The following is a 24,358-nucleotide window of genomic DNA, read 5'->3' as shown; positions in this document are numbered from 1 at the left end:
CAGACAGGCCCTGATCAGTGATATGATGCTTATTTTACTGTGAAGCTGTGGTATGTTGTCTGTCAGGAACTGGGATCCACATTCCAGTGTCGAGGACTTTGCACCCAACAGCATCACATCTGATGAAGGCCAAACGTCATCTCTGCCTTGTGTATCCACTTTACTCCTGATTGTGTTTGGAGGTAATTGCAGCCACAGTAGAAATACATCCATATCGTTTCCATCTCTAGCACCATCATTCTTGACACTTTGCTCTTCATGACATTATTAGCCTAAGTATCAGTGTGTGGTAATATGCTATACCCATGAGGCAAAGGGCAGACACACCTGAGGCACAGGTGACAAATGACACCTGTCCCCAGCTATGCTCTCTGTCATCCATATCCTCTCCTCACCTCACTATTTACATATGTTCGCTGTCTTCCTATTGGGCAGCTGGTACCAAAAGGGCGGAGTTACATCTCACACCACTGTTTTGTAAGCAAAGGGGAGTGTTCTCGAAAATTGACAGTGGAGGAGGAGTGGGAGGGGAGGGTTGGAGGTGGATGGAGGATAAATATTCCCCTGTCAGGTTACCAAACAGGACACCAACTGTCCTGATGATTGGGTAACAACAACAGCCTGTTTGATCTCTGCCTGACAACCTGAGGGCCAAACAAGCTGAACCACAGTGTCTCCAGCGGAGGCAGGAGGATGCAACTGATACTTGTTCTGTAAAAAAGAAAGCTGTTGATTTTAATAAACTGTAAACTGAGGTGGATCTAATTTGTTAGTGATAGGTGGTGAAAGTCATGAGCATCTCTGTTGGGTATTCTGTATCAAAGCCAAAACTAGCATTCTCAGGCATTATCAAGGCGCCTATTACAGGAAGTCTCACTAATATCTCTTTCTCTCTGATCCACCATGCTGAGCACAACTTCGCTGACCCTAACAGTATATTTTCACTTTCAACAATAGCATCCTTGAGTGGTGAGCATGTGGCTAATCAGGAAAGGTTAAACAAGCAGTTCATAGCTGCCTTTCCCATAACATCATGATGCATTTAAGGTGATTGTTGTCTTCAGGTGTTTTAAGAAACCCAGTTCACCTCAGCTGAGCTCACTAAATGTCATTCATTTCAGCAATTCGACTAATGTGAGGTGAGATGGTTAGTAGTATTTTATTGGTTTATGGATTGGTTTTATTGGACAGAAGTTTTTTGTGCCTAATTCATTTATATTAGCAGAATAGCAATTTTCTCATACATCATTGATGATATTACGAACTATCTAGTTATCATGTCCCCAAAACCCAAAATAGGAACTGACAGTTTAACCAGTAACACTGACAAAGATAACACTTGCTGCGTCATGCTGGAAGACATCCACAAAATATATAAAAATGTACTTTCTTTAGCCTAATACGAGCTTCCAATCAGAATAGTTATTCATTGTTATTACCTGGGGCATATTCAGAGGTTTTGCCCCTCTATAAGAATATTCATCTGGCCCTCCTTTTTTTCTTTTTTTGTTTTTCAAAATAATAATCCTGTTGGATTGACTGTGCACTGTTTTAAGATTTTATTTTCATTCATCTTCTCCTCTGAAATCATCAAATAATTGTTTTGTCTAAAAAAGCTTGAGAGAAGTATGACAAAGCGGTCACTATACTTGCCTAGAATCAAAGGTAGTGTCTACAAATTTGTTGTTCCATTTGACCATTGGTCCAGAACCCATATATATTCATATTTAACGAAGAAAAACAGAAAATCCATGCATTTGACAAGCTGGTATTAGAGAATGTTTGGCATTTTTAGTTGTGTTTGGCTATTTTTATTTTAAAAATCACTTAGATAATTAATTGAGTATTTAAAGAGTTGACAATCATTTTCAGTCAATCAACTTTCATCATTTCAATACTTCTACCTTTCTGTCCAGCAGTGACGTTACTGGTTACAGAGTCTCTGCAGTAGGCTATGACTGTATCAGTCCCTGGTTAATGTTCATGTCATATAATTGATTTCAATTTCCCGAAGGAATGAATATTAAAATAATAATTTAATCATATGTTTGTTAGGATATAGAATAAGAACCCTTCTGTCATTACAATAGGTCAGATATAGTGCAATTTAGTTTGAGCTGTAGATTTACTAAAAGAAAAGTCACGTTTCTTCCCTCTTGTCTGACTGTGAAGTGTTTCCATATGTTTGTGCTGGACCTCAGCCACTGTAGGGGGAAGCAGCTGTGTCTGTATTTCTCTTCATCTCCTGTATAATCCAGGTCACATGCAGCAACCAGGGAGACTCAAACACATACTACATGTAGTGGAAGGTGAAGGGCGCAATGATGATGTTTACATTAATGGAAAATGCTCTTCCTGTAGTCTCCGATTGATTTGGATTGTGAGGTTGATGTTTAAAACCCAAATATTTGTAGATACAAACCCTGACAGGAAAAAGAACAAATGCTGACAAACTGGGAAGTTGGTAAAATACAAAAGATTTAGTAAAAAAAAAAAAAAAAAAAGATAGTGATCGAGTCAAACTGTGACTGGTGACAAGTCTTTCTATAATCTTTTTGCAAGGTCTTTATGATAGTCTTACTGTAGCTCATATCCTGTGTAAACACAACATGTCAAGGTGAGGCTATCTCATTTATAGCTCTGATGTGGTCATTTCTCATTAGGTAAACAGTGAATATGGACAAAAGGAGTGGGATATTGGAAAAGACTGATGCCCTCAGAGGCACACATTCACACTCTTCTGTTATGGCGCTGTATTATTCTTAGTCACACTGCCGTCCTATACACACTCCCTTTCCTATGTCTGCTTCCTAAGAAGGAATCCATTTTCCTTCCTAAATGGATTCAGGCTGGAATCTGGGGCATAATACCACACAGAGAGGCCCAAAGGGGGTCTGGTAATACGTGGAGATCTTGTAGAGCAAGGTTTATGGCTTATTAAGTTTCCCAAGCATGTGATCAGTAAGTGTTTCTACAACCCAGAGGCCGCAGGTCACGCTCTCAGATGAAAGTAGAGCAGAAGTGTATGTTTTGGAGAATCAAAAACCTTTAAAAATAGGTACCTTTTCTTAAAAGTTGGTTTTGTACCACCAGTATTTTTGCTTACAGAGGTACAGCCGAACCTCACTTTAACGTTATCTACTGTGTCTACTTTAAACAATGGTATAATCATTAGGGAATACTAAAAAATTGAATAGAGAGGCTGTTTGCACAGTGACATTTTCGAGCTCCTAAAAGTTTTATTAATGTATGTCTCAACATACAAGTTCTTTGTTTGGCATCAAAAAACATGCTGGATATACGGAACAAAATGACAGCTCCACAAACATGTTTTGAAAAAATGTGCACATACAGAATATGCATGAACAAAATCAAATACATTTTTGTTCAAGGTCTTGGCACCACGGGGAGACCTATTATCAAAGACAACGATAAAGAAATGGTAAAAAAAAAATCAAAATTAATATTGTTACCTGCATTCTTATTTTTCCCTATTTCTATTGGTTTGGATTATGTTATTGCACCATATACCATGCCTCTTGCCTGGCAGTGGATGATTACGTTTTCCCTGTGTTCAGTCAGTGATCTACCTAAATGTAACTGTACTTTTACTTCAGGCTGACTCGTCCATCATGTGCCTATTGTACATCAGAGAGAAATAATCTTAGTAGCAAAACAGAATATGCTATTTCAGTACCACTCTACTGTCAGTCTGCACTGCTAAACCGCAAAAATGTTTCCTTCCAAAATTGAGGTAATGATGTGTTGAGTCTAGGCCATCACATTATTGTTGTGTCCCAAGGACATTTCTAGCTCTGACAGATAAGTTTACTTTACAAGGTCTTTGACAGGGCTGATAAAGTAGCCATAATTCCAACTATAATTACCTGTGCTAAATCATTATAAGCAAGTAAACAGTTTGACAGAGTTCACCTCTTTTGCTTAAACAAAAAATGTAGGGGTCACTAGCCCCCAACTGATTTTATCTTTAGCAATGTGTTGTATTTGTTCATGTAGGAGATCATGTTCTTCAACCTTAATATGAAAATTAAAGTTACTATCTGTCAGATAAATGCAGTGATATAGAAAGTGTACACTGAAGTGTAGTAAAGTTGAAATATAAAGAAAAATGGATATTCTCAAGTTAAGTACAGTACCTGAATAAATACCTCTGTGCTTAAGTAGCCTACAAGAACTAAGTTAATGACCCCATTCCCAACCGTGATCAACATGAATCAAAGGTCATGAAGTCAGCAGCTGATCTGATCTGTTTGTCTGTAGCACTATCTAGCGGTTAAATTGAGTAGCACACCCCCCCCACCCCCCCACACACCCCCGTGCCTGCTCAGGTGAGCTGGTGAATGTTTCACCTGCATGAGATGACGTCACGACACCTTCAGGAAAAAGAAACGGTGGAGTCCGTGACCATCTCAGGCTGGTTAATTTCTCTGGTTTGGATGGCGAAACCAAATTAATACAAGTGAAGACGCGGGTTCAACTTGAAGCTGAGTTTGTGTGCACTGTAAACTCTCGGGTTGTGCTGGTGTGGGTACAAACACGATGTCTGCCTCCGCTATATTCGTGCTGGATCTGAAGGGGAAGGTAAGATCAACCCTAGAGCTCATAGTAGGCACTGATGATCGCTTATTTGGATTTATACGTCTTTGAATTTACACACAAGTTATACAACTAGACACTTACCCCCCCCCTTTGGCGGTGTAGGTTGAGTTTTTAACTGTTGCTTAAACTGTTAAACATTAATAGAATTTGCGTCGTTAAAAATTAATACTGAGCTTGCGACAGACTCATTCATTGGCCTTCTCAGGTACTTCCGGATACATGTCTGTCAGAGGAAAATACAGCTGGCTGCAGCCTCAAGTAACGTCATGACACCAAACAGTGAAAGTGGCCAGATGTGTTACAGCAGCTGTAAACGTGTAGTCTTTGTATCGCCATCTTTTTGTTGTTGGCAGTAACTGGCACAAAACAACCCCTCCTTTCCTGACAAGAAAATGTAACCTGACACAAGTTAGTGTGACCTGGAAAGGGGAGTGGAAGTACATATGGTTTCAGATGTTGTATGTGTGATAAAAATGGTGTGTGAGTCCAGCAACACATGATGTGGCATTTCATTTGATCTGCGACTGGTTGTTGGTTATAACCTTAGGTTGCTGGATCTTGATCAGGTGTCAGGTCTGACCTGTTTCATGTTTGTCTTATCTTTGACATCTAATCTTGTAGCATTGTAGGACATTATTCTAAAAGAAACGTCTGCTGACTATCAGGGGTTAGTTACCGAATTTCCAGTGATCACCATTTAGTTATATAATATTGTAATTGCACTCGCATTGCTAATATGTAATTGCACTATACAACATAAAATAAATCAGGCCTTACCTGACTCAGGAAGCTACCCAACTCTTGGCCCAGGCCATGGTTATCTCTCACCTTAACTACTGCAATGCCCTTCTGGCGGGCCTCCCTACATGCACAGTAAAACCCTTACAGATGGTCCAGAATGCAACAGACCGTCAATGGCACACTACTCATTGACCTGCACTGGCTACCCATGACCACCCAAATCAAATTCATGTCACTGATTCTTGCCATCGGAGTGACTTTTGGTTCTGCACCCATCTACTTGAACTCAGTCATACAGCCTTATGCTCCTTCCCGGCCACTGCATTCCTCCAAGGAATGTCGTCTAGCATTGTCATCCCTGCACACAAGGCAATTGAAGTCCAGACTGTTCTTGTCTGTGATTCCCTGACGGTGGAACAGGATACCGAATGCAATAAGAGCTGGGGTGTCCCTCTCTATCTTCAAGAATGGCTTGAAGACTCATCTCTTCTGAGAACACCTCCTCTAACACAGTAACAAGCCTAAGCAACACTTACTGTACACTTTCAGTTCACTTCTTTACCTGTTCTCCTTGCACTAATTGAATAGATGTATTACTTAGTACTTACACCAAGGTGTCCTACTGCACTGAAGCTTAAGTGATGATAGGTATATCAGCATCTTGAGGCACAAATTATTATTGTGAATAATATTTTCAAAGACTTAATGACAATTGTAGCCCATTCTGAAGAATTCTCGTCAGTTGTATCCAGTGTTACATTTAATAATTATTTCCACTATTAATTAATCCGACCATTATTTTTCTAAATAATGAATTTGAATAATAATCAGTAATCGATCATTTGGTCTGTAAAATGTTAGTTAACAAAAAATAACAATAACAGTTAAAATGCTATTTTATATTTACCACTGTCTGACAATAACCATGTGGTGTTATTCTCTCTGCTCAGGTGTTGATTTGTCGGAACTACAAAGGCGATGTGGACATGGCAGAGATCGACCACTTCATGCCTTTACTCATGCAACATGAAGAGGAAGGGATGATCTGTCCTGTGATGGCACATGGCAGTGTTCACTTCATGTGGATCAAACACAGCAACCTGTACCGTATCCTTGTGCTGGATGTTTCACTGGCTTCATATTGAGAGGCTGGAGTCATGATGTACACAGAAATGTAGTTAGCTTTGAACTGTAACATGAAGCCCACAAGTCAAACACATTCAACTCAATTTCATTCATATGACACAGGTTACTGAGTTGTGTCCTTTGCTATAGATTATTGATAGTGACTGTAAGTTCAGGTTGAGGTTAAAATGTAGGACGATAATCAATTCCAACGATTTTAACAGTAACAAAACATGAATGTGTAGGTTCTGTGTACTCCTTGACCTGATCTCTCTACAGTGGTGGCCACCACAAACAAGAACTCCAACGCCTCCCTTGTGTACTCGTTTCTCTACAAACTAGTCGAGGTGAGTGGCACATGCATTACAATTCCATGAAGTGGTGTTTTACCATCTAAATGTTTGTTGTACATCCAGTTTCCAAGAGTAGTTTTGTGTTTAAGTGGAAAGCTGCTGAAAGATGGCAGTCAAATATAGTGGTAATTCAACTCAGAGCCTCCACAGATAAGGCTCCTGTCTGTTGTGCCTATCATGCAGGTGTTCACAGAGTACTTCAAAGAGCTGGAGGAGGAGAGCATTCAGGATAATTTCGTGGTAGTCTATGAGCTGCTGGATGAGCTGATGGATTTTGGATTCCCGCAGACAACCGACAGCAAGATCCTACAGGAGTGAGACTCACCAAAGACAAACACTGACGCACAAACAGACGTAAACATGTGATTTATATTGCCAAAGAGTGTGGTGATGGTTGAATCACAGCAGGCCATCTCTTCTCATCTCATCCCTTGCAGATACATTACTCAGGAAGGTGCCAAGCTTGAGGTGGCAAAGAGCAAGGTGCCGACAACCGTTACCAACGCTGTCTCCTGGAGGTCAGAGGGCATTAAATACAAGAAGAACGAGGTCTTTATTGATGTCATCGAATCCATCAACGTACTGGTAAGATTGGATGTGGAGCTGTTTTATAAGTATAGTGTACCGGTATAATTGTTTCCATGCTTCTGTGATACTCCATCCATTAGCTGTGTATTTCATTTAACAATTTAAACATCTGTTAGTTCAAGTAGAGAAGGATGAACTGATTTCATGCTTGTGTGTGATACTGTATTCTCTGGTGTATGTTGAGACTCATTTCTTTGTTTATTGTTTGTTTTAATTGACTAAATAAATCCCATGGTAATGATTTATTCAATTAAATAATAATGTATTCAGATTTACTGACAAGTATGTGTTGTTTATTCAGGTGAATGCCAACGGCAGTGTGATGAGCAGTGACATCGTGGGCAGCATCAAGCTGAAAACCATGCTGTCTGGGATGCCTGAACTACGCCTGGGCCTCAACGATCGAGTGCTTTTTGCCCTGACTGGACGTACGTATGCAGCACCCCTGCCTAACTATGTCTATCTGCTACTTCATTTATCTAGGAAGATATGCAGCTAATCTATCTGCTTTAATTATGTTTCCATTAATCCAACTCATTGTGTTGTTTTATGCTCAGGTGACAAGGGAAAGACAGTGGTGATGGAAGATGTTAAGTTTCACCAGTGCGTCCGTCTCTCACGTTTTGAGAGTGATCGTACAATCTCCTTCATCCCTCCAGACGGGGAGTCTGAACTGATGTCCTACCGCATCAATACTCATGTTAGTTCAGTACCAGGGATTCATACTAAAATGTTTATATTTTATTCATGTGTGCCTCACATGCTGCATGTGTTGGATGAAACGCAAAGAACTGTAAATGCATGTATTCAGTGAAGATGTTACTGATGGTGCCAGTGCCAGGTTTTATATGTCAGAAACAGCAGGGTGTGAATATATAAAGAGGTAGATAAATACATAACTAAGACTGTTGATCCCCAGATGGGAATTGTTTCAAATACGATAAGTATAACAAACCAATAGATTACAGAAATTAAATTAAAATCTATCTATTACGGTACTTTAGGCATTACATAGGATTTGTGAAATGTATTAGTTGTTAGTTGTTGTATCACTTCTTTACCTGTTCTCCTTGCACTAATTGAATAGATGTACTACTTAGTACTTAAACCAAGGTGTCCTACTGCACTGAAGCTTAAGTGATGATGGGTATATCAGCATCTTGAGGCACAAATTATTATTGTGTATAATATTTTATATATATTTTATATAAAATACAGAAATTAAATTAAAATCTATATACATATACATAGGATTTGTGAAATGTATTAGTTGTTAGTTGTTGTATTAGAAATAGTGAATTTAGTAGTATAACTCTGAAAGCCTCATTGTTATATTGGTGTTTATATAAACACATGAATTAAATTAACATGTATACTAAGTCATATACATATGTAACTAAAAAAAGCATTTTCACATTATTTTAATTATAAAATAATTTGCATAATGAAACACTATTCTTTATCTCTTACAGGTGAAGCCTTTGATATGGATCGAATCCGTCATAGAGAAATTCTCTCACAGTAGAGTGGAAATCATGGTGAAGGTACTGACCCACTCTATTTTTAACTACACAGGCAACAGAATTACATGCATTTTTTAATATACATTTTGTGTCATTGAGTGGAGACATATGCTTTGTAAATGTCCAAAATGCTATAGCACAAGAAAGGCACAAGGAACAGAGCAAATGTTATTTATGTCATGTCTTGTGTCTCCAGTTTTTGTTTACTTTCCACTCAGTGATACCATTCACTGCAAGGAGGAGGCTCTCACACAATATCCTGCTGTATTGTGTTGTGCTTTTTAGGCAAAGGGGCAATTTAAAAAACAGTCTGTGGCAAATAATGTGGAGGTGAGGGTCCCTGTCCCCAGTGATGCTGACTCACCCAAGTTCAAAACCAGCACTGGCAATGCCAAATATGTGCCTGAGAAGAACCTGGTGGTGTGGACCATCAAGTCTTTCCCTGTAAGAAATTCACAACTCAATATCTTACATGCCATTGAGTTCAAATTATATCACTGTCTTCAATGTATATTGACATTCTGATCAAACATTGAAATTTGTTTTGTTTTTAACTCTCTTTGTGTCTTTCTCCTCGCTGTGTATCTTTCTGTATGTCTGTCTAATCCATGTGTCTGTGTGTGCATTCATTTATCCAGGGAGGAAAAGAGTTTCTAATGAGAGCTCATTTTGGCCTGCCCAGTGTGGAGAAGGATGAGCTTGAGGGCAAACCTCCCATTACTGTCAAATTTGAAATCCCATACTTCACAGTCTCTGGAATACAGGTATGTGCACATACAGATTTGAGTGTGTTTATGGTGAGGTTCTCCTTTAATGCCAAAAAACACACATTTCCGCTGGAACAGAGGCCCATCAGAGCATGACATATTTTACTTATATTAATATGGACAATTATAAAGCAATAAGCGACTAGTTGCAGCCTGTGCAAGGTCAAGTCAGGTTCTGTAAGAGCTGATATTGTTTTCTTCTTCTAGGGAACTGGATTTGATTTAATGATGCATATTTATGTTTCTTGCCTCAACATGTTTTGTCTCTGTCTCACTCGTTCTTTATCACCAGGTGCGATATATGAAGATAATAGAAAAAAGTGGTTACCAGGCTTTGCCCTGGGTCCGCTACATTACACAGAGTGGAGGTACATTATTAAATATTTATCAGACCTTGTTATAATAAGATAAACTGTTTTTAGAACAGAGCTGTACTATTTAGGTGATAGATGTAAAAACTGGATCACATTTAACTTTACACTAAAATTTGTTCTCTTATTATTTAGATTACCAGCTGAGGACCAATGTGTAAAACCTGAGGATTACACTACTGTATATTACTCACTTCCAGGACTTGCAGAAGAGCATCAACGATCACTTTAACTGGACTGAAAGAATCTTTAAAATTTCACCTGATCTATGTAATGTCAAAGATCTTGTTTTATGATGTATGTGTGCAATTTGAATTTAAAGTTTCTATTATGTGACCACTGCAAATTAAATGTTTAATTAAATGCTTAATTAAAAATATTCCCTTAAACAATTTGTTATTAGTAACCTTAGTATTTGTCTTGTATTCCTGTTTTTCTCATGACTTTGCAACACTCAAATAAGAGCAGATTTTGTCCTAATTTTGTAGTAACGCATTGTGCAATCACAGTCACTAAATTCCGCCTAAAATTAAAAACTTACACCCGCCTTTTTTCTACACTTGCCTCTGGAGAAATACAACCAAAGGTCAGAAATGTGAATGAATTGCCTCTGAAGACATCAACGTATATGAATCGCCCGCTTTCTTCGCTACTTGCTCTGATTGGTCGACTGCTGCTGTTACCACAGTGATAGTGTAGTAACAGAGTTGTAACCCCGCCTCTTTTACCATATATGGAAGAGCAACACCCTCGGGGCGAGCTGTGATTGGTCAGCGTGTGTTCTCTCCAATGTTTGTAAATTGTAGTCTGGAGACGCCGCTGTGAGGTTGTCAGCGCGCAAATGTATTTTCTAATGTTGATAAACCTTCCTTGTTTGGATATCATTTAAAATTTACTGGTCTTTAGAAACAGCGGGATAGAAGATCTGGGCGACGTTGTGGATCATCACTAACCGAACAAGGTATGCGTAAAAGCTCTATCTATAGTTTGCGCTCTTGTTAACGTTAGCGGTTAGCCTGGATGCTAATTGTTTGTGACATTCAGTTGACCAGGGACTCTCGGTAAAAACAGGTGCTCTCTCAGAGTTTTGTTGTTTAAACGAGTGGTTTGTCCGACCACGATCTGAGCCGATGTTACATTACGCTAGCACAGTCAGATAACATGGCGTCAACGGGGAACTGAAGCTTACGTTAGCCGGATGCTGTAGTAGCTAGCTGTAGCCGAAGTAAATCTTCCTGAATCCTAGCTTTGCTTCTGTACTGTCCGTCGATGTTTCATTGTCATCATGAGGAGCCCGTGGTTGAGTTTCAGTGTAGTAAACTGTTCTACATCTCCTACCGAACAGGCAGGAAGAGAGCGTATAATGGTCCTTAGTCAGATGGATGCGGGCAAAGCTTTGACGGCGGCAGCAGCCAAAGGGAATACGAGCGAGGTGCAAAGGATCCTGGAGGAAAGCAGAGTGCATCCTGATACCCTCAATGAATTTGGCAGGACTGCGCTGCAGGTGAGGACCAGTCACTATGCTCAAATGGTCATACATGATTCATGTTTACCGAGGTATGAACTGCACAAATACGTATACTGTAATAACAACATGTTAGTCCAGGCTGCTTGTCAGTTATAGAATCATCCTCTCTCCTGCTGACACACAGTACACCGTGAGAGGCTGTCTCGAATTTTCTCTGAACAGTTTCCACTTAAAAATGTGTTGTAGCGCCGTGTTTTTAAGAAAAGTGTATGTTTTACGTTAAAATAGAGAAGTGCCAAAATCCCAGTAGGCCTACCCGATATTATGTAGAAACCAGGTAGCACAATGTGGAATATTTTATTATATGACTCACTACAAATCCATTAAAAAACGATATACATGCAGTTGCCCATTCATTAGGTACACTGTAAGCTAATGGCACTGTAATACAACAGCCCTGCTTTATATCCTACCTTCATGAACCCTGTAATATTCAGTTCAGGTGTTGATTCAACTTTAATTCAATTTAATTTAATTCAACTGTTAAATTGATAAGTGGTTCTAATATTTTGTCCCCTTTTTACATCAGATAGGGTCGATGATTATTGATGAAAATTATCCATCGCAATTTCCCAGACCCAAAGATATTTAATGTACAATAAAATAATACAGCGAAAAGCAGCCAGTCCTTACATTTGAGAAAACCAAGCATCCAGAAAATGTGTGGCATTTTGCCTGATAATTTACTGAGCTGAGTAAGTTTTCATATAGAGCGGGTCTGGGCCATACTCTTTATAACATGAAAACAGAGACCCAACAAGTTTCTGTTTTTCAAGTTTTTATTCTTTACCAGGTCCCATTTGATATAATTTCATGATAATGGCTTTTAGGACTACAACAAAACATTTACAGGTTTTGTAGTCTCATCTTCTTCACATGAAACAGTTAAAAGCCTTTGTATTTGAGAGAGTGCCACAACCTGCCATTTATACACAGGTGTTAAATTTTCTATGTGCTCTTGTTGTCTCTCTAATATCTCCTGCAGGTGATGATGATGGGGAACTCCAAGATTGCCAGTTTGCTGTTGGAAAAGGGAGCAGACCCCAATGTCCAGGACAAACACGGGATAGCGCCTGTCCATGATGCAGCCCGAACTGGATTCCTGGACACTCTGCAGGTTCTGGTGGAGTATGGTGCTTCAGTAAACATCCCGGACCAAAGTGGTGCTCTGCCTATCCACATAGCCATCCGGGAAGGCCACCGGGATGTTGTGGAGTTCTTGGCGCCCCAGTCTGATCTGAAGCACACCAACATCAGCGGGCAGACAGCGATAGACGTGGCCCGATGTGTGCCTGATATGATTGACTTGCTTTTCACTGACATTCATAGTTAGTCAGAAGTCTGGGTGCTGGGTGCCTTCTGGTAACCATAACCTCACACTTTTCTTTTGCTTCAGACCTGGTGACTTGAATTCATTGCTGTGTAAAGAATTATTTTTTTTGTTAATAGTGGCTCAGCATTAATGTGACACAGGACACATTGTCTTGGCAGCTTATTTTCAGTGGATGGGTGGCTATATACAGTAGACACCTCTTTTGCACAGTGCAATTTAGGCACCTTATATATATATATATGTATATGTATATATATATATCTGTTTTCCCTATTAATTGGGAGTGCACATTTGTAGATAGTTTTCCCTCAGTGTTTTGTAATTATTGCATTATTTCCATTGTGTAAGAATTATAACAGTTGATACAATGTATGTTTTTTAAAATTTTACAAACTTGACATGGTGCACCCTGATTGCTTTGCATAGTTGTGTTTCTCTTAATTAGATGTACTTAGACTTTGAATTTACCCTTATTTATTGTTGAAATAGGACTGAATATTCCTGTGACTTTGTAAATAGCGACATTTATTGTGATTTGTTGAAATGTTATTTATATAAATACTTTTAAAACAAAAGTGAGATTATTCACTTTACTATTTGAAGATGAAAGCACAAAATAAAGTGTTGAACTTGAAGTTTGGAAGTCATCGTGTGGATTTTGTACATTAAACTGTGTTTGTCAAGGCAATCAGGTAAACTGATTCTAGGGGTGTAGCTACCACTGTTGATGGGGGTGCTATAAAGAAATGTGTTACACTGAAATTAAGTGTAATTAAATAATGACCGTCATGTAGAAGGTCACTGGTTCCGAAACCGAAACAGGGGTGACAAGATGAATAACAAGAAAGGGGGGATGACAAACTGTTCTGCTACATAAATGTTTAAGTTTTATCTTCTCTTTTAGAAGAATTATTTAAATGTAGTGGTGGAACTGCTCACTACTCAGTAATGACAAGGGGTAAGTATTGCTTCATTTTGGCGGGTCAGCAGGCAAGAGTCTTGGAAAACACTGATGTTGGGAGATGAAATTTACAGAACGTCTTGGACTCTGCATTTCTAAAATCCTGGATATGATTGACTCATTATTTTTTGCATTTTAAAGTGATTTCAAACTCCAAGGCTCTATTAAAATTGAATATTATTGGCATATAGAAACATAAAAAAAAAATACCTGTATTGAAGCAGACATGAAATGAACTAATTTGTTTAAATTTGGCTGACTAAAGATATCTTCAATAAACCATGTTAACAGCATGGCATGTTACTTTATATTCATACTAACCTGCTATACCTTCAGACACAAATCAGAGTGTTTTTTTTTCTGTTAACTGCTACATACTGTATATCCTCAAGCGTCTAGCACTTCCCCAAGGTGATCCATCAAGGACATTTATAATAACTGCACACTGGAATTCACCGCACAATGAAAACCCTCTCAAAGGTCACACAGATAGCTGGATTGAAACTCTAAATGAATGAGGGCCCTGTTTTGTTGAGGCTTGTAGGTAACGGCAGCACAGTTTGCTGATGTTTGTGCTCTGGGCTCTTGTGGTACAATGGGTATTTTGTTTTTTTTTTTCTGTGCCACAGGCCAACTTCACCAGCCGAGAAAGGAGATACAGTTCAGCTACTGTGCTGCCAGTTCTCTGCAGAGAGAGAGAGAGAAAAAAAAGTCAGCACAGTTAAATGTATTTGTAAATTTCTCACCAATTTTTCTGAGTTGACTTGACAGGGATATCATAGACACTTGCATTGAACTGGAGAGTAACTTGTCTAACATACTTTTACTTTACTTGAGCATTTCCATTTCATCATACTTTATAGATCACTACATTTCAGGAGGAAATCATTGTACTTTTTACACCACTATATTTATTTGCTAGCTATATCTATAAGTGAGAGTTTACATACCAGATATATAATCAGCCTATAAATAATGATTTGGCTCTACCCTGACCCTGACCATTCATGTTCAGTATTCATTATATAAGAGGTACAGAGCCATTTTAAAAACTTTTATTATTCTAACTTTTGATACTTGTATTTTTACTAAAAATTAGATTATGAATGCATGAGCTTTTTTTACTGTGTGGTAATGCTACTTAACTAAAGGGTCTGAACACTGCACTTCTGCTACCACTGGATTTAATAGTCTGCAGTCGGAGGTTATTTTCACCTTCCTGTTTCAGATTTACATAGTCCCACACATGCTGAAGTGCACAGTCCAACCACAGTATTTGACTTCTGGGCATTGAACAACTCAACAGCTGGAGTTGCTAGGGGTTAAATGTCTGCCTCAAGGGCACTTCAGCAGTAGCTGTTGAAGAGAACAAAAAAAAAATAGTCATTCACTCTCCCCACCCATATTTATTCCCCACCCTGCCATTCTTGGGTTTTGAAACAAATCTTCCGGTCAGAGGTCAGCTTCTCTATCTTCTGTGCTACCACTCCCTCATCTTGTGTAATAAAGACACACAACAATGAATAATATTTAAGTATTTTCCCACCCTGACAACTAAATCAGCCACAAAACTGCAGTAACAAGGACAGTGAAAAACACACGGCCAAACAGACTTGCACCCAGCCACTAGGTAGAGCTGCCTGACTTCACTGTGCACAGATGTGGGTGTGTCGTGAGATGTGCCAAAAAAAAAAAAAAAAAAAAAAAAAAAAAGGATCCCTGTATAAACACTGTTGTGGTTGGTTTGTTCTGCAGGTTGGGGGAGAGATAAGTTTGCAAGCAGCAAAGGATAGTGGGAGTAGACAAGAAAAACCTGTCAGCCTACTCCTTCAAAGATATACATACACGTGTGTGAATACACAATCACAAGATTGAGGGAAAATAAGATGAGTCAAGAGTCTGATGAGAGAACTCCGGTTCCTGTTAAAAATGAAAGACTGTGACAAAGGAATGCATAGTCTGAGACGCCCGTCTGATTGATTGTGTGCCACTGGTGACATTTTAAACCGGTTCCTCTTTTTAAAGGATATTTGGGGTGTTTTTGACTTTATTAGGTAGTAGACAGTGAAGAGCTGACAGGAAATGAGAGGAGAGAAAGATGGGGAATAACATGTAGCAGACTTGAACTGATACCCTGCCTCCACAGGGATGCCCCTTACCTCTTTTAGAGCTCCGTCAATTAGCTGGTTAATTGGGCAACATAAAATTTATTTTGGCAATTAACTGTCTAAATAATTTTTCAAAGCAACTATGCCAAAATGTGATTGTTTCTAGGTTATCAAGTACGTGAATTTGCAGCTTTTCCTCATCTTACATTACAGTCAACTGATCCTCTTTGGACTTGGGCAAACAAAACAAGACATTTAAAGACATCACTTTTGGTTCTAGGAAATAGTTTTTACTGTTGGTTGTTTTCTAGACCAAACCGATAATTGATTTATCGGCATATTATTAGTTTGCTGCAGCTCTACACAGTGTTCACATGCCCATATGTAGACTGAAAGCGTTTTTGTTCACTATAATCATTCTTACTGTCTGTACTAGATGTGAATATGACTGCAGTGTAAAAAATAATGGACAAAACTCACAGTTCTTGTTTTGTATTAAAATGCATTATGAAGTTCAGCTGAAGCTAATAAGAGGCTTCAACAGTCTGAGTTAATCAAATCAAGTGGGTATCCTCCAGCCTCTTTAGTCTGAAATGACAATGTTTTTATTTGCTGAAGCCACATTGAATGGTCAATATGGACAGGAGGAATGTTTAGATTGATCAATGACTCTTTCAATGAACTGCACATATGGGCATTTTAGCATCATAGCAAGATAAAAAGAAAGATAAAGATAAAAAAAAAATCCAAACCCATCCCTGAAGCTTTCTTAGAGCTCTCATTCATGGGTGTTTAAAATATACAATATAAAAGATATAAAAGTTTAGTATGGTGGTAAAATGATATAAAACATCTTATGAGTTATGGACTTTGATACCAATTTACTGTAAGTCATACGGAAAAATTTGGGTTGAAGTCACAAGTAGCAAGTCATTGTACACTGTCGACAGATACTGTAACATGCTCTGTTAGATTGTTCACACTTTGACACAGTTCATCAAGCAGCAAGGAATCATGGGCAGCAGGCACTGAATCCTAATCTTTCAAAAATTGGAACAACAGAAACTCACATGGTAGGGAGGAAGTTTCCCAATCGGATTTTCCTACTCAAATGTAAATACTGGGTTAGACAACCAGTCCTCTAGCAGCACACTCCACAAGTATGACAATGGCAGCAGTTGCAGCATTTCAGACTGAAGTTATCACCTCAAACAACTTAAAGCAACCCTTTACATAACATGTTGTTGGTTATTTCCAGCCAAGCCATAGTTACCCTGATGCAATCACATCTGTTTTGGTTAATGCTGGTGACACACTCGACCGCCACCTTCAGTGAGAGGAAAAGGAATATGGAAATGATTGACAAAGCATTATAACAGTAGGCATGTAATTCTGGGTATGCACCTCTAGAAAATTCCACACTTCAATCCTCCTCTCTCTCTTTTTTTTTTGTTGACAACTTCCCGCATGAAAAAAAACATCTAAATAATAAAACATGAAAGAAATAAACACAAGAGTTTGATGGAGGTGTGTGGCAGCATGGGCAGGTCAGTGTATGCTCAAATATGACTGAGGTATGTCTATAAACTGAAGCCATTCTGAAGCCATGCAAGCCAGGACATGACTGAGCTGCAGTTCAGGCAGAACTGTGGAAGTCCTGACTAAGTAATACAGATTTGTTATGCATATCTGAGTCTGAGAACGGAACACAGGGAAAAAGAAATGAGTTACTACAATGACCTCCTGTCTAGCAGCAGAAACTTTTAGGACATTTTATTTCCTTGTTTCAGGCACTTATTTGCACTAGTTTATGATGTGCAAAATAAACATCATATTGTTCTGTAATTTTACATCTTATTACTCAAATTGGTGTTGTTTTGGAAATCACATCCTGTTTTCCCCTTATTTTACTGTAGAAGTTAAGAAAAATTGTGATAAAGAGGTAGTAACAATAAAACAGGGAAGCAAAATTGAAATTCTTGGGAAGCCATTAATTCATACATAGTGTGTTAAAAGAAAAATACTCTGTATCACCCATTACCAAAGGCATTACTGTACTCAACATATTACTCATCCAAAAGGTATTTTAAAGACAGTACTTTTGTCTCCTTTCTCGCTGTAAGTGATTATTTATTGTGTCCTGCTTTTCACACTGAATATCATGTTGAATTGACCGTTGTCTGATTCATAATATCCTGCATGAATTCAGTCTTTCCTCCATTTGACAGAATGTGTGAATAGAGGAATGGACACCTATTATTCTGCTACTGAAAGGCTTTTTCTTCCTCCACTTGTTTGGTGCCTGAAAGGGCGCAACGTGAGCCGCCTCACTGTGGAAAACGTTTCTTCATGCTGTATAAACCTGTCCAACAGGATATAGTACAGGGAGAAAAACCCCCTGACTGTTACTCTGAAGAACCCACAAAATATTCAGTAAACAAAACTCTGAGTGATAATAGTAGCAATTTGAACCCTGATGAAGTGTTGAGTGCTTGTCTCATCCACACATAACAGTATCCTGATCCTGCATCTATAAAAATCCTTGTTAAACTTTAGATTAATCCAGTTTTGTAAAAAATAAATGCAGCAATGTATTTACAAGACATCTATTAACTTGGTAAAATATTTTTTTTTTAAAAATTGTATTTTTAAGAAAATGCATACAATAACATGTGCATGTTGATTAATTACGCACTGACACAGATTGGAACAAATTTAATGACGACTGATTGTGTATATATGTTTAGTTTCTTTTGGGGTCAGTTATGGGTTTGGTTATGGTTTTCCTTTTGTTCTGCATTCCCTCTAATACCATGGATCAATACTCTGTGCAAGTCAGACCAACATTGCGCACCACGTTACACTGAGAAAAGATGAGTCCATTAGCTCTACAAAATTAGCTTTTGTTCAGCCTGCCTCGTACATCTGATGGCAGCAGATCGAGCAGGCTCTCTTCTACTATCAACCCACTGTCAGACAGCAGGGGACAGTCCCCAATCTCCGGAGGCAGAGACTCCAGGCGGTTCCCTTTAATCTCCAGCCGGACCAGCTGGACCAGGTTGGCCACTCTGGAGCTAAGATACGACAGGCAGTTGTTTCCAAGAGCCAAAGTTTTTAGCTTTTTACAGGAGAACAGCTCCTCTGGCACCATCTCTAAAGAGTTGAAAGCAGCGGAGAGGAACTGGAGGCCCTGTGGGATGCCCACCTCAGGAGGTAGAGAGGTGAGCTGGTTGTGGGAGACATCAAGGTGCCTGAGCTTGGTGCAATAAAACAGTCGAGATGGAAGCTTTTGTAGCTTGTTCCAGCTAATGTCCAGCGTCTCTATGGAGTGCAGCTTACTGATGTGATCAGGGATGTAGGTGATTTTGTTGTGCCACAGTCGGAGCGTCACTAAGCGGCGGCAGTGCTGTAAGCTCAGAATCTCCTCCACAGTGGTCAGTTTGTTTTCTTTCAGGTCCAACTCCTGCAAATTGTCCAGGCTGAAGACAGCACTTGGGATGCGCTCCAACTCACAGCCCACTAACTCCAATGAGACCAGGTTGGTTAACTTCTTCAGGCTACTAAACGCTTGGATCTTGACACCTTCGTTATAGATGGACAACTTCTGCAGCTGCAACGCTACATCCCCTATACTGGGTGGGATCTTTGTAAGGTTGGAGCGGAGGCTGAGAACTCTGAGAGCTTTAAGCCCTCGGAAGGAGTCCAGAGTGGCACTTCTGGACACCTCATTGGTTAAAGGACCATTCAGATGTAACTCCTCCAGGCCATGGAGGGTGTACATCCAAATAGGCACCTCTTCTAAACTTTCAAAAGCTAGGCGCAGGGTCTTTAAATGTTCCTTGAGGTGGTTCAGGGCAGGCAGCTGGAGCTTTGCAGGGCAGAAGATCAGTGATAACTCCCGAAGAGATTCTAGCTTTGCCACGCTATGTGAGATGGTGACGTTTTTAACTTGCTCCAGTTTGAGTGATTCCACTTCAGAGATCTCAAAGACTGTGTCAGGAAGCCCCGGTAACATTAACAGGTGGAGCTCCAACAAGTTATTGGTGTTCTTTGAAAGACGGGTGCGCAGCTTTTTGGCAGTCCACTCATGGTTGAGGTTGAGCTGATGCAGACGACTCTCACTAACCTCAGAAAGAAAGACTGCAAATCTTTTAGAGTAAAGGGCATCATATTGGTCCACAAGGTGCAGGAGGAACGCAAAGTCATTCTTTACATCTGGTATGTCGTTAATACCTGTTTCTAGTCTGACCTGCTCAAAGGAGTACTCCTTCAGAGGCCGATGGAAAAGCCAGTAGAGGGTGTAGATGCACAGAAGTCCATACACTCCCACGAAGCAGATATAGCAATAGGCAAGCTTGGAGAAAAGATGGGCTTTGGTGTGGTTACAGCAATAGATATCAAAACCAGTCAGCTCAGGAGGAACAAAACAGCGCACTACTATCTCAATGTTCGGTACCAGCACTGCAGTGTAGATAATGATTACAAGGAACTTGAAGACCTTCAGTGATGTTTGTAGCACATGCATGACATACAAGATGTCTGCCTCCTCTACATGAGTCCTGAACTTCTTCACCTTTTCAAATAGAGCTTTGGCCTGCTCTCCTTCCTTCTTATCTAAGACAGAAGGGGTCGACTGAGACTCTGGCTTCTTTTCTGGATTAGACTTGATAGTAGCGGATTGAAGAAGCCCCACAGTCTCCTCCTCATCTGCTCGTCGCTCTGTGGGATAATTTGAGATGGTATTCCTTCTCCAACTAACCAGTTTCTCCTCTCCCCTTTCCTCAGAAACTTCACTCAGGGCCCTCGTGGTCCATGGTGAATCAAAGCACTTCCCGAGGATTGTCACAAAGAGGTCAATTTTAGAAGATGTCCCAGGGAACTTGAACCAGAAGCTACTTGCTACCATGAAAATCACAGTGTGGATCACAACGAGGTATGGGAAGTACTTGGCATACCAGTGGACGAACCTCTCATAGCAATAGTGGTTGACAAACACATATTGGTGGATGTCCAGATTGTTCTTGCGGCCAAACACCTCCTGGATGATGGGGCTCGCAGGTTTGACCAGCGTGTGCTGCAACGTGTCATTCTCCCTGTAGGTTCGGATGTGGCTGCAGTCGATTACCTCGGGCGTTGGGCTGGTGAAGTGACTGGGCAGGCAAGAAATCTTGTCTTGGGTTAGCTGTGGGGAATAGATGCATGAATGAATGATTAAAGTCATGAATCCTTTCTGCATATTAAATGTATATTTGAACTGCCTTATACTAACAAATGACAAATTAGAGTTAACGAGACTTTGAATCTGTGCCAAGGAGCATTGAAGCTGTTCAGAAGGCCCAAGATCTTACTCTTGTTACATGGCTCAAGGAATGGCAATGTTGGACAATCAACCACTTTGTTCCAAACTAAACTATCTCAACAACTATTGGATTTATTGTAATGAAATTTTGTACATTCATGGTCCTCAGAGGAGGAATCCTGATAAGGAGGTTGCCATTTTTACTTTTGGTTAAATGTCCAAACAACTTTTGAATGGACTGCCATGAAACCTGGTACAGAAATTCATGGTTCCAGGATGATGAATCCTAATAACCACATTTATCACTCTTTGACATTTTAAAAAGACAGTTTACAAGATGGTTAACATAGGAAAAACATTGTACCCTCACCATGTTAGCATTTAGCTCATAGTGCTGCTAACATAGCTGCAGACTCTTTGTCCTTTAATTTCCTTTCCTTTAATTTGTATATGAAAAAATGGTTTGCACTAATTTGTAACAGTAAATAGTACATTTGTTGGGGACTATTTTCATTAATGGATTCATATACATATGCTGCTGTGGTGAGTATTGACAGCAGCAGGACAACATATATACTGCATGATTACTCAAAATAAAGTACGGTGCTCATGTTCATCAGAATAAAGGAACATATCACCCAGGTGTGTTTTCAATATTTTGAGACAACAATGAAGGTGTGTGGCACAGAGGAATAAGCTATATTTTAGTTTGTAAGTGTATAAATAACGTGTATAAATTCTCCCAACAGTGCACAATTGAATACAAAATAATTTTATAGATCACAGTTTTTTGAATAAACCAAATTCCATGCGTTTTAAGACTTTTCAAGACTTACAGATACCCTGTAATCAGAGGTGATAAGCAAACACAGCTTCAGTCTTTACATTGGTATTTAGCATAGCCTGGGTATTTTAACAGTTAAACTTCTGAACCAGTAAAACTTGTAGTGCCTGTACATGATATAGTTCTTTAGGCAGCTGCCTCAGGGTGCAGTTTACTGGTATTCGTTAAGGTGTTTCCTCTGGACAGGTCTTCTGTTGTCAGTAAGTCTATCTCAGTAAAGTTGCACTAATTGCAGGAATGGACTCTTCCTGCTTTTGCTCTTTATAAAGCAACACCCACACCTTTCTCACAGAGAGACAACGTGTTAACGAAACAACAAGTAGCAGAAGTTACTCTCACATCTTAATCCCGTTGCTTTTCTCCTGTGCTATTTTACTGTGACACAGAAATAATAGTCAGGCAGTGAGAGACACATTAAGCAGCAAGTTAGTGATCTGAATCTGCAGTAAGTGGGTCAAGAGAGACAAGTTAGTTCAGTTACACTGTCTGTGTTTTCGCCTGACTTGGAGGTCAGATAATGTAGGAATTGCTCTGCTGTGTGCCATAAGACAAAGTGGAGGGTTTGTGGGAACAAAATAACAAAAGTTATTTTGATATGCCACAACAGATAAAAATTATGCAAATGTCTCATCAGGCAGGTTAGGTTGTATTAGGTTAGTAATGGTTACTAAATAGGTTAAGTGGCCTGTTTGTAGATGCCTCACCTGCAAGGTGCACCCAAACACTCCAATCATTAGCATAACAATGCACAGGTACTCTGAGAAAACATCCCACCATGGTTTCAAGACCCGATACTTTGAGTTCAGCTCTGCGCCGAGGTTTCTGAATTCACCCACTGGGATCATCCTGGCTGCTGCTCCACACTGATGAAAGAAACGAGTGGCTGTGAACACTGAGGCTAAAATAGGTTTCCAACACAGTGCAGCCTCTGGAGAACATCTTGTCAAAGGTTTTAAAGTCACATGACACAGAAAGACACATGGTGTACAAACACAATATATTTTCAGGAGTGAATACTTGGGTTCGTTATATAGACAGCGACTGCATTAGGCATCTGCGGGCTTGAGTGAATAAACAGACTGTTCCTGTGCTGAGGGCGGGTTTAAGGTGGATAAACTAGTTTGACAACAATGTCTGACAAAAAGTAACTCCAAGGAAAGGGTTGCCGAAATTTCTCAAGGTATTTTTTTCCCCAGAGAATAAGAGTAAAAAAAACCCAAGAAAGTCCCATAAATACTCAACCCCTTAAAAAAACACCACTAGGCTATATCCAAAATAGCCAGTTAGCCAAATTTATTTCTGATGTAAAGTGTTTCAAAGTGACACTTAACATGAGTCAACAAGTAGACAAACCACTGCAGCAAACTTCTTCTTTCTAACCAACCACTTTCTTCTTTAATCATCTTTCTAAACATTTTTACTTCTTTGTAGGTAAAAGAGACATTTTAACATCACACCATGAAAGGGACTGGCTTTCATAATAGCCAATTTATATAGACAAATCTACAGAGTCGCATGTACATGTTCTACTGTCCATTAACTTATTTGTCTTTGAAAGAGTTGTAAGTGTGTCTTCACCATCAGCACATACAGTAGGGCTTAAATAAACTAATCTGTGGTATTCAGCTTTAACCAGGTGAACTTAACTTACCTGCGCCAGAAGAAGATCCACTGGTGTCCGGTGAGTATCGGGATCGGGACTCTGTTTTTCATGGTTAAAGACGAGCGCACCGGTGTCAAGTTACCTAGAAACAACACAGCACATCCGGACAAGATTTTCAAAATAGACCCATTCTCAACAAGTCAATACAGCAGTTTTGAGTGCTAACTTTACAAACGATAAGAAAATAAAGAGACTTAAAATGTATCCTACTGTAGATTATGGGGACCTCTCTGAATTAATGTTTTTAAATCGATTTAATCACTCGATTTCTCTTATATTATTCCTAGTTGCAGCTTTCACTCTATTGTCCTTCAAAAACCTAATTTGACCACAATTTACTTCTTCCTATTCCTTTTTTGCAGGTTCAATTCGTTATGTATTTTAATCTATTATAACATTTGACTATTTTACATTTTTGTCTCTTTTGTTAATTTCACTATGATAAAAAGCAAAAAAAAAAAAAAGAACACTTAACACAAACATAAAAAAATAGGAGATTGTGTAATAAGTACTTTTTAATGTATCATAATGTAT

General features: G+C 39.3%; 3 protein-coding genes across 5 annotated transcripts; 2 read left to right on the top strand and 1 right to left on the bottom strand.

The window, feature by feature from the left end:
• Positions 1-4,375: 4,375 nt before the first annotated feature.
• ap1m2 (adaptor related protein complex 1 subunit mu 2) lies at positions 4,376-10,480 on the top strand. Its single transcript, XM_023419101.2, has 12 exons — positions 4,376-4,602; positions 6,312-6,468; positions 6,766-6,833; positions 7,023-7,153; positions 7,277-7,424; positions 7,729-7,855; positions 7,985-8,127; positions 8,900-8,971; positions 9,236-9,394; positions 9,589-9,714; positions 10,010-10,085; positions 10,224-10,480. Exons 1-12 carry the CDS (start codon positions 4,561-4,563, stop codon positions 10,247-10,249), a joined length of 1,275 nt encoding a protein of 424 aa, XP_023274869.1. The 5' UTR covers positions 4,376-4,560; the 3' UTR covers positions 10,250-10,480.
• Positions 10,481-10,899: 419 nt separating this feature from the next.
• cdkn2d (cyclin-dependent kinase inhibitor 2D (p19, inhibits CDK4)) lies at positions 10,900-13,556 on the top strand. Its single transcript, XM_023419103.2, has 3 exons — positions 10,900-11,049; positions 11,434-11,592; positions 12,602-13,556. The coding sequence occupies exons 2-3, from the start codon at positions 11,452-11,454 to the stop codon at positions 12,947-12,949; spliced, it is 489 nt and encodes a 162-aa protein (XP_023274871.1). The 5' UTR covers positions 10,900-11,049; positions 11,434-11,451; the 3' UTR covers positions 12,950-13,556.
• Positions 13,557-16,286: 2,730 nt separating this feature from the next.
• On the bottom strand, positions 16,287-24,187 carry LOC111664554 (volume-regulated anion channel subunit LRRC8C). Of its 3 annotated transcripts, none has more exons than XM_023419208.2 (3): positions 23,813-24,187; positions 22,866-23,024; positions 16,287-21,200 (listed from the first exon to the last, which is right to left on the bottom strand). In XM_023419208.2, the coding sequence occupies exons 2-3, from the start codon at positions 23,004-23,006 to the stop codon at positions 18,915-18,917; spliced, it is 2,427 nt and encodes an 808-aa protein (XP_023274976.1). In that variant the 5' UTR covers positions 23,007-23,024; positions 23,813-24,187; the 3' UTR covers positions 16,287-18,914. The 3 variants fall into 3 exon arrangements, with proteins under 3 accessions (XP_023274976.1, XP_023274977.1, XP_087033476.1); XM_023419209.2 differs by having other exon boundaries at positions 22,936-23,024; XM_087177350.1 differs by lacking the exon at positions 23,813-24,187 and having other exon boundaries at positions 22,866-23,079.
• Between the last annotated feature and the right edge of the window lie 171 nt (positions 24,188-24,358).

Source organism: Seriola lalandi, unplaced genomic scaffold (genome assembly GCF_002814215.2).
Source record: "Seriola lalandi dorsalis isolate HSWRI2012SDOR001 ecotype SW California unplaced genomic scaffold, Sedor1 jcf7180002054591, whole genome shotgun sequence".
Lineage (NCBI taxonomy): Eukaryota > Metazoa > Chordata > Actinopteri > Carangiformes > Carangidae > Seriola > Seriola lalandi.
This window is presented reverse-complemented; position numbering and strand designations above follow the sequence as displayed.